This window comes from Mustelus asterias, unplaced genomic scaffold, assembly GCF_964213995.1.
Source record: "Mustelus asterias unplaced genomic scaffold, sMusAst1.hap1.1 HAP1_SCAFFOLD_550, whole genome shotgun sequence".
NCBI lineage: Eukaryota > Metazoa > Chordata > Chondrichthyes > Carcharhiniformes > Triakidae > Mustelus > Mustelus asterias.
In genome coordinates, this window is record NW_027590500.1 from 263,987 (window position 1) to 273,608 (window position 9,622).

The 9,622-nt window shown below is 54.6% G+C and overlaps 1 protein-coding gene across 1 annotated transcript in view; it reads left to right on the forward strand.

Annotated features, from left to right (window-relative positions):
* The window catches only part of LOC144486993 (RING finger protein 112-like), a gene marked incomplete at its 3' end in the record, with an annotated part of 76,428 nt that extends 70,879 nt beyond the window's left edge, over window positions 1–5,549 (forward strand). The window contains exon 10 of the mRNA XM_078205031.1: window positions 5,496–5,549. Coding sequence (XP_078061157.1) covers window positions 5,496–5,549 — 54 coding nt within the window. The remainder of the gene's footprint in view (window positions 1–5,495) is intronic.
* Between the last annotated feature and the right edge of the window lie 4,073 nt (window positions 5,550–9,622).

The following is a 9,622-nucleotide window of genomic DNA, read 5'->3' on the forward strand; positions in this document are numbered from 1 at the left end:
AGTGAGAGGAGAGACACTGGGTCACAGTGAGAGGAGAGACACTGGGTCACAGTGAGAGGAGAGACACTGGGTCACAGTGAGAGGGGAGAGAGACACTGGGTCACAGTGAGGGGAGAGACACTGGGTCACAGTGAGAGGGGAGAGACACTGGATCACAGTGAGAGGGGAGAGACACTGGATCACAGTGAGAGGGGAGAGACACTGGGACACAGTGAGAGGGGAGAGAGACACTGGGTCACAGTGAGAGGGGATAGACACTGGGTAACAGTGAGAGGGGATAGACACTGGGTAACAGTGAGAGGAGAGAGACGCTGCGTCACAGCGAGAGGAGAGAGAGACACTGGGTCACAGTGAGAGGGGAGAGACACTGGGTCACAATGAGAGGGGAGAGACACTGGATCACAGTGAGAGGGGAGAGACACTGGATCACAGTGAGAGGGGAGAGACACTGGGTCACAGTGAGAGGGGAGAGAGACACTGGGTCACAGTGAGAGGGGAGAGAGACACTGGGTCACAGTGAGAGGGGAGAGAGACACTGGGTCACAGCGAGAGGGGAGAGAGACACTGGGTCACAGTGAGAGGGGAGAGAGACACTGGGTCACAGTGAGAGGGGAGAAAGTCACTGGGTCACAGCGAGAGGGGAGAGAGACACTGGGTCACAGCGAGAGGGGAGAGACACTGGGTCACAGTGAGAGGAGAGAGACACTGGGTCACAGTGAGAGGGGAGAGAGACACTGGGTCACAGCGAGAGGGGAGAGACACTGGGTCACAGTGAGAGGGGAGAGAGACACTGGGTCACAGTGAGAGGGGAGAGAGACACTGGGTCACAGCGAGAGAGGGGAGAAAGTCACTGGGTCACAGCGAGAGAGGAGAGAGACACTGGGTCACAGTGAGAGGGGAGAGAGACACTGGGTCACAGCGAGAGAGGAGAGACACTGGGTCACAGTGAGAGGAGAGACACTGGGTCACAGTGAGAGGGGAGAGACACTGGGTCACAGTGAGAGGGGAGAGAGACGCTAGGTCACAGCGAAAGGGGAGAGACACTGGGTCACAGCGAGAGGGGAGAGAGACACTGGGTCACAGCGAGAGGGGAGAGACACTGGGTCACAGTGAGAGGGGAGAGACACTGGGTCACAGTGAGAGGGGAGAGACACTGGGTCACAGTGAGAGGGGAGAGACACTGGGTCACAGTGAGAGGAGAGAGACACTGGGTCACAGTGAGAGGAGAGACACTGGGTCACAGTGAGAGGAGAGACACTGGGTCACAGTGAGAGGGGAGAGAGACGCTGGGTCACAGCGAGAGGGGAGAGAGACACTGGGTCACAGTGAGAGGGGAGAGAGACACTGGGTCACAGTGAGAGGGGAGAGAGACACTGGGACACAGTGAGAGGGGAGAGACACTGGGTCACAGTGAGAGGAGAGACACTGGGTCACAGTGAGAGGAGAGACACTGGGTCACAGTGAGAGGGGAGAGAGACGCTGGGTCACAGCGAGAGGGGAGAGACACTGGGTCACAGTGAGAGGGGGGAGAGACACTGGATCACAGTGAGAGGGGAGAGAGACACTGGGTCACAGCGAGAGGGGAGAGACACTGGGTCACAGTGAGAGGGGAGAGACACTGGGTCACAGTGAGAGGGGAGAGACACTGGGTCACAGTGAGAGGAGAGACACTGGGTCACAGTGAGAGGGGAGAGACACTGGGTCACAGTGAGAGGGGGGAGAGACACTGGGTCACAGTGAGAGGGGAGAGACACTGGGTCACAGTGAGAGGAGAGAGAGACACTGGGTCACAATGAGAGGGGAGAGACACTGGGTCACAGTGAGAGGGGGGAGACACTGGGTCACAGTGAGAGGGGAGAGACACTGGGTCACAGTGAGAGGGGAGAGACACTGGGTCACAGTGAGAGGAGAGACACTGGGTCACAGTGAGAGGGGAGAGACACTGGGTCACAGTGAGAGGGGAGAGACACTGGATCACAGTGAGAGGGGGGAGAGACACTGGGTCACAATGAGAGGGGAGAGAGACACTGGGTCACAGTGAGAGGGGAGAGACACTGGGTCACAGTGAGAGGGGAGAGACACTGGGTCACAGTGAGAGGAGAGACACTGGGTCACAGTGAGAGGGGAGAGAGACACTGGGTCACAGTGAGAGGGGAGAGAGACACTGGGTCACAGTGAGGGGAGAGAGACGCTGGGTCACAGCGAGAGGGGAGAGACACTGGGTCACAGTGAGAGGGGGGAGAGACACTGGGTCACAGTGAGAGGGGAGAGAGACGCTGGGTCACAGCGAGAGGGGAGAGACACTGGGTCACAGTGAGAGGGGTGAGAGACACTGGGTCACAGCGAGAGGGGAGAGACACTGGGTCACAGTGAGAGGGGGGAGAGACACTGGGTCACAATGAGAGGGGAGAGAGACACTGGGTCACAATGAGAGGGGAGAGACACTGGGTCACAGTGAGAGGGGAGAGACACTGGGTCACAGTGAGAGGGGAGAGACACTGGGTCACAGTGAGAGGGGAGAGACACTGGGTCACAGTGAGAGGGGAGAGACACTGGGTCACAGTGAGAGGGGAGAGACACTGGGTCACAGTGAGAGGGGAGAGACACTGGGTCACCGTGAGAGGGGAGAGACACTGGGTCACAGTGAGAGGGGAGAGAGACTGGATCACAGTGAGAGGGGAGAGAGACACTGGGTCACAGCGAGAGGGGAGAGAGACACTGGGTCACAGCGAGAGGGGAGAGAGTCACTGGGTCACAGCGAGAGGGGAGACACTGGGTCACAGTGAGAGGGGAGAGAGAGACACTGGGTCACAGTGAGAGGGGAGAGAGACACTGGGTCACAGTGAGGGGGAGAGAGACACTGGGTCACAGTGAGAGGGGAGAGACACTGGGTCACAGTGAGAGGGGAGAGAGAGACACTGGGTCACAGTGAGAGGGGAGAGAGACACTGGGTCACAGTGAGAGGGGAGAGACACTGGATCACAGTGAGAGGGGAGAGACACTGGGTCACAGTGAGACGAGAGAGATACACTGGGTCACAGTGAGAGGGGAGAGTCACTGGGTCACAGTGAGAGGGGAGACACTGGGTCACAGTGAGAGGGGAGAGAGAGACACTGGGTCACAGTGAGAGGGGAGAGAGACACTGGGTCACAGTGAGGGGGAGAGAGACACTGGGTCACAGTGAGAGGGGAGAGACACTGGGTCACAGTGAGAGGGGAGAGAGAGACACTGGGTCACAGTGAGAGGGGAGAGAGACACTGGGTCACAGTGAGAGGGGAGAGACACTGGATCACAGTGAGAGGGGAGAGACACTGGGTCACAGTGAGAGGGGAGCGAGACACTGGGTCACAGTGAGAGGGGAGAGAGACACTGGGTCACAGTGAGAGGGGAGAGACACTGGGTCACAGTGAGAGGGGAGAGACACTGGGACACAGTGAGAGGGGAGAGAGACACTGGGTCACAGTGAGAGGGGAGAGACACTGGGTCACAGTGAGAGGGGAGAGACACTGGGTCACAGTGAGAGGGGAGAGACACTGGGTCACAGTGAGAGGGGAGAGAGACACTGGGTCACAGCGAGAGGGGAGAGAGACTGGGTCACAGTGAGAGGGGAGAGAGACACTGGGTCACAGTGAGAGGGGAGAGAGACACTGGGTCACAGTGAGAGGAGAGAGACACTGGGTCACAGTGAGAGGGGAGAGAGACTGGGTCACAGTGAGAGGGGAGAGACACTGGGTCACAGTGAGAGGGGAGAGACACTGGGTCACAGTGAGAGGGGAGAGACACTGGGTCACAGTGAGAGGGGAGAGACACTGGGACACAGTGAGAGGGGAGAGAGACACTGGGTCACAGTGAGAGGGGAGAGACACTGGGTCACAGTGAGAGGGGAGAGACACTGGGTCACAGTGAGAGGGGAGAGACACTGGGTCACAGTGAGAGGGGAGAGACACTGGGTCACAGTGAGAGGGGAGAGAGACACTGGGTCACAGCGAGAGGGGAGAGAGACTGGGTCACAGTGAGAGGGGAGAGAGACACTGGGTCACAGTGAGAGGGGAGAGAGACACTGGGTCACAGTGAGAGGAGAGAGACACTGGGTCACAGTGAGAGGGGAGAGAGACTGGGTCACAGTGAGAGGGGGGAGAGACACTGGATTAATGTGATAGACATGATGTGGAGATGCCGGCGTTGGACTGGGGTAACCACAGTAAGAAGTCTAACAACACCAGGTTCAAGTCCAACAGGTTTATTTGGTAGCACAAGCCACAAGCGTTCGGAGCTCTAAGCCCCTTCTTCAGGTGAGTGGAGGTTCTGTTCACAAACAGGGCATATAAAGACACAAACTCAATTTACAAAATAATGTTTGGAATGAGAATCTTTCCAGGTCATCAAGTCTTAAAGATACAGACAGTGTGAGTGGAGAGAGGGTTAAGCACAGGTTAAAGAGATGTGTATTGTCTCCAGCAAGGACAGTCAGTGAGATTTTGCAAGTTCAGGCAAGTCATGGGGGTTATAGACAGTGTGACATGAACCCAAGATCCCGGTTGAGGCCGTCCTCATGTGTGCAGAACTTGGCTGTCAGTTTCTGCTCAGCGACTCTGCGCTGTCGTGTGTCGCGAAGGCCGCCTTGGAGAACGCTTACTCGAAGATCAGAGGCCGAATGCCCGTGACCGCTGAAATGCTCCCCCACAGGAAGAGAACAGTCTTGCCTGGTGATTGTTGAGCGGTGTTCATTCATCCGTTGTCGTAGCGTCTGCATGGTTTCCCCAATGTACCATGCCTCGGGACATCCTTTCCTGCAGCGTATCAGGTAGACAACGTTGGCCGAGTTGCAAGAGTAGGTACCGTGTACCTGGTGGATGGTGTTCTCACGTGAGATGATGGCATCCGTGTCGATGATCCGGCACGTCTTGCAGAGGTTGCTGTGGCAGGGTTGTGTGGTGTCGTGGTCACTGTTCTCCTGAAGGCTGGGTAGTTTGCTGCGGACAATGGTCTGTTTGAGGTTCTTTGAGGCAAGAAGTGGGGGTGTGGGGATGGCCTTGGCGAGATGTTCGTCTTCATCAATGACATGTTGAAGGCTCCGGAGGAGATGCCTGAGCTTCTCCGCTCCGGGGAAGTACAGGACGACCAAGTACTGTCCTGTCTGGAGACAATGCACATCTCTTTAACCTGTGCGAATGCTCCCTCCACTCACATTGTCTGTACCTTTAAGACTCGCATTCCAATCATTATTCATTATTCTGTAAATTGAGTTTGTGTCTTTATATGCCCTGTTTGCTGTTTATGAGCAGATCTCCCACTCACCTGACGAAGGAGCAGCGCTCCGAAAGCTAGTGGCGTTTTCTCCCAAATAAACCTGTTGGACTTGAACCTGGTGTTGTTAGATTCCTGAATGTGATAGATCCAGGGAAACATTTCAATGCTTTTGCACTGCTGCAGACTGGGTCATTTCAATTTGATGTTTGCTGTCCAGTCTAATCTGTACATCTTTCTGCCGTCAGCTATTCGCCAAAACCATTGAACAATACTCACTGAAGATTCAAACACCACTCCAGGTGAGTCATGGGATGGTGTTCAACGCGGAAAAATAAATCCTGTGGAAACTGAGAGGGGACAGGGAGACACCAGACAGTGGACAGATATCTCCCTGAGAGAGAGAGAGAGGACTGAGAGACACCAGTCAGTGTACAGATATCTCCCTGAGAGAGAGAGAGGACTGAGAGACACCAGTCTGTGTACAGATATCTCCCTGAGAGAGAGAGAGAGGGGACTGAGAGACACCAGTCAGTGTACAGATATCTCCCTGAGAGAGAGAGAGAGGGGACTGAGAGACACCAGTCAGTGTACAGATATCTCCCTGAGAGAGAGAGAGAGGGGACTGAGTGACACCAGTCAGTGTACAGATATCTCCCTGAGAGAGAGAGAGAGGGGACTGAGAGACACCAGTCAGTGTACAGATATCTCCCTGAGAGAGAGAGGGGACTGCGAGACACCAGTCAGTGTACAGATATCTCCCTGAGAGAGAGAGAGGGGACTGAGAGACACCAGTCAGTGTACAGATATCTCCCTGAGAGAGAGGGAGAGGACTGAGAGACACCAGTCAGTGTACAGATATCTCCCTGAGAGAGAGGGAGAGGACTGAGAGACACCAGTCAGTGTACAGATATCTCCCTGAGAGAGAGGGAGAGGACTGAGAGACACCAGTCAGTGTACAGATATCTCCCTGAGAGAGAGAGGACTGAGACACACCAGTCAGTGTGCAGATATCTCCCTGAGAGAGAGAGAGAGAGAGGGGACTGAGAGACACCAGTCAGTGTGCAGATAACTCCCTGAGAGAGAGAGAGAGGACTGAGAGACACCAGTCAGTGCACAGATATCTCCCTGAGAGAGAGAGGGGACTGAGAGACACCAGTCGGTGAACAGATATCTCCCTGAGAGAGAGAGAGGGGACTGAGAGACACCAGTCAGTGCACAGATATCTACCTGAGAGAGAGAGAGGGGACTGAGAGACACCAGTCAATGTACAGATATCTCCCTGAGAGAGAGGACTGAGAGACACCAGTCAGTGTACAGATATCTCCCTGAGAGAGAGAGAGAGAGAGGACTGAGAGACACCAGTCAGTGTACAGATATCTCCCAGAGAGAGAGAGAGAGGACTGAGAGACACGAGTCAGTGTACAGATATCTCCCTGAGAGAGAGAGGGGACTGAGAGACACCAGTCAGTGTACAGATATCTCCCTGAGAGAGAGGGGACTGAGAGACACCAGTCAGTGTACAGATATCTCCCTGACAGAGAGACAGAGAGAGGGGCCTGAGAGACACCGGTCAGTGTACAGATATCTCCCTGAGAGAGAGGGAGAGGAGTGAGAGACACCAGTTAGTGTACAGATATCTCCCTGAGAGAGAGAGGGGATGAGACACACCAGTCAGTGTGCAGATATCTCCCTGAGAGAGAGAGAGAGGGGACTGAGAGACACCAGTCAGTGTACAGATACCTCCCTGAGAGAGACAGGACTGAGACACACCAGTCAGAGTGCAGATATCTCCCTGAGAGAGAGAGAGAGGGGGGGGGGGACTGAGAGACACCAGTCAGTGTACAGATGTCTCCCTGAGAGAGGGGGGACTGAGAGACACCAGTCAGTGTACTGATATCCCCCAGAGAGAGAGAGAGGACTGAGAGACACCAGTCAGTGTACTGATATCTCCCTGAGAGAGAGTGAGAGAGAGAGAGGGGACTGAGAGACACCAGTCAGTGTGCAGATATCTCCCTGAGAGAGAGAGAGAGGACTGAGAGACACCAGTCAGTGCACAGATATCTCCCTGAGAGAGAGAGGGGACTGAGAGACACCAGTCAGTGAACAGATATCTCCCTGAGAGAGAGAGAGGGGACTGAGAGACACCAGTCAGTGTACAGATATCTCCCAGAGAGAGAGAGAGAGGACTGAGAGACACGAGTCAGTGTACAGATATCTCCCTGAGAGAGAGAGGGGACTGAGAGGCACCAGTCAGTGTACAGATATCTCCGAGAGAGAGGGAGAGGAGTGAGAGACACCAGTTAGTGTACAGATATCTCCCTGAGAGAGAGAGGGACTGAGAGACACCAGTCAGTGTGCAGATATCTCCCTGAGAGAGACATGACTGAGACACACCAGTCAGTGTGCAGATATCTCCCTGAGAGAGAGAGAGAGGGGGGGTGGGGGGACTGAGAGACTCCAGTCAGTGTACAGATGTCTCCCTGAGAGAGAGAGAGAGGCGACTGAGAGACACCAGTCTGTGAACAGATATCCCCCAGAGAGAGAGAGAACTGAGAGACACCAGTCAGTGTACAGATATCTCCCTGAGAGAGAGAGAGAGAGGACTGAGAGACACCAGTCAGTGTACAGATATCTCGCTGAGAGAGAGAGAGGACTGAGAGACACCAGTCAGTGTACAGATATCTCCCTGAGAGAGAGCGGGGTCTGAGAGACACCAGTCAGTGTACAGATATCTCCCTGAGAGAGAGGGGACTGAGAGACACCAGTCAGAGAACAGATATCTCCCTGAGAGAGAGAGAGAGAGAGAGAGGACTGAGAGACACCAGTCAGTGTACAGATATCTCCCTGAGAGAGAGAGAGAGAGAGAGGACTGAGAGACACCAGTCAGTGTACAGATATCTCCCTGAGAGAGAGGGGACTGAGAGACACCAGTCAGTGTACAGATATCACCCTGAGAGAGAGAGAGAGGGGACTGAGAGACACCAGTCAGTGTACAGAAATCTCCCTGAGAGAGAGGGGACTGAGAGACACCAGTCAGTGTACTGATATCTCCCTGAGAGAGTGAGAGAGGGGACTGAGAGACACCAGTCAGTGTACAGATATCACCCTGAGAGGGAGAGAGAGGGGGTACTGAGAGACACCAGTCAGGGTACAGATATCACCCTGAGAGAGAGAGAGGGGACTGAGAGACACCAGTCAGTGTACAGATATCTCCCTGAGAGAGAGAGAGAGAGAGAGGGGACTGAGAGACACCAGTCAGTGTACAGATATCTCCCTGAGAGAGAGAGAGAGAGAGGGGACTGAGAGACACCAGTCAGTGGACAGATATCACCCTGAGAGAGAGAGAGAAAGGACTGAGAGGCACCAGTCAATGTACAGGTATCTCCCTGAGAGAGAAAGAGGGGACTGAGAGACTACAGTCAGTGTACAGATATCTCCCTGAGTGAGAGGGAGAGAGGGGACTGAGAGACTCCAGTCAGTGTACAGATATCTCCCTGAGAGAGAGAGAGGACTGAGAGACACCAGTTAGTGTACAGATATCTCCCTGAGAGACGGAGAGGGGACTGAGAGACACCAGTCAGTGTACAGATATCTCCCTGAGAGAGAGAGAGAGGACTGAGAGACACCAGTCAGTGTACAGATCTCTCCCTGAGAGAGAGAGGGGGGCTGAGAGACACCAGTCAGTGTACAGATATCTCCCTGAGAGAGAGAGGGGACTGAGAGACACCAGTCAGTGTCCAGATATCTCCCTGAGAGAGAGAGGGGGGGGACTGAGAGACACCAGTCAGTGTACAGACATCTCCCTGAGAGAGAGAGAGGGGACTGAGAGACACCAGTCAGTGTACAGATATCTCCCTGAGAGAGAGAGGGGGGGACTGAGAGACACCAGTCAGTGTACAGATATCTCCCTGAGAGAGTGAGAGAGGACTGAGAGACACCACTCAGTGTACAGATATCACCCTGAGAGAGAGAGAGAGAGAGGGGGGACTGAGAGACACCAGTCAGTGTACAGACATCTCCCTGAGAGAGAGAGAGGGGACTGAGAGACACCAGTCAGTGTACAGATATCTCCCTGAGAGAGAGAGGGGGGACTGAGAGACACCACTCAGTGTACAGATATCTCCCTGAGAGAGAGAGAGAGGGGACTGAGAGACACCAGTCAGTGTACAGACATCTCCCTGAGAGAGAGGGGACTGAGACACCAGTCAGTGTACAGATATCTCCCTGAGAGAGAGAGGGGGGACTGAGAGACACCAGTCAGTGTACAGATATCTCCCTGAGAGAGAGAGAGAGGAATGAGAGACACCAGTCAGTGTACAGATATCTCCCTGAGAGAGAGTGAGGGGGACTGAGAGACACCAGTCAGTGTACA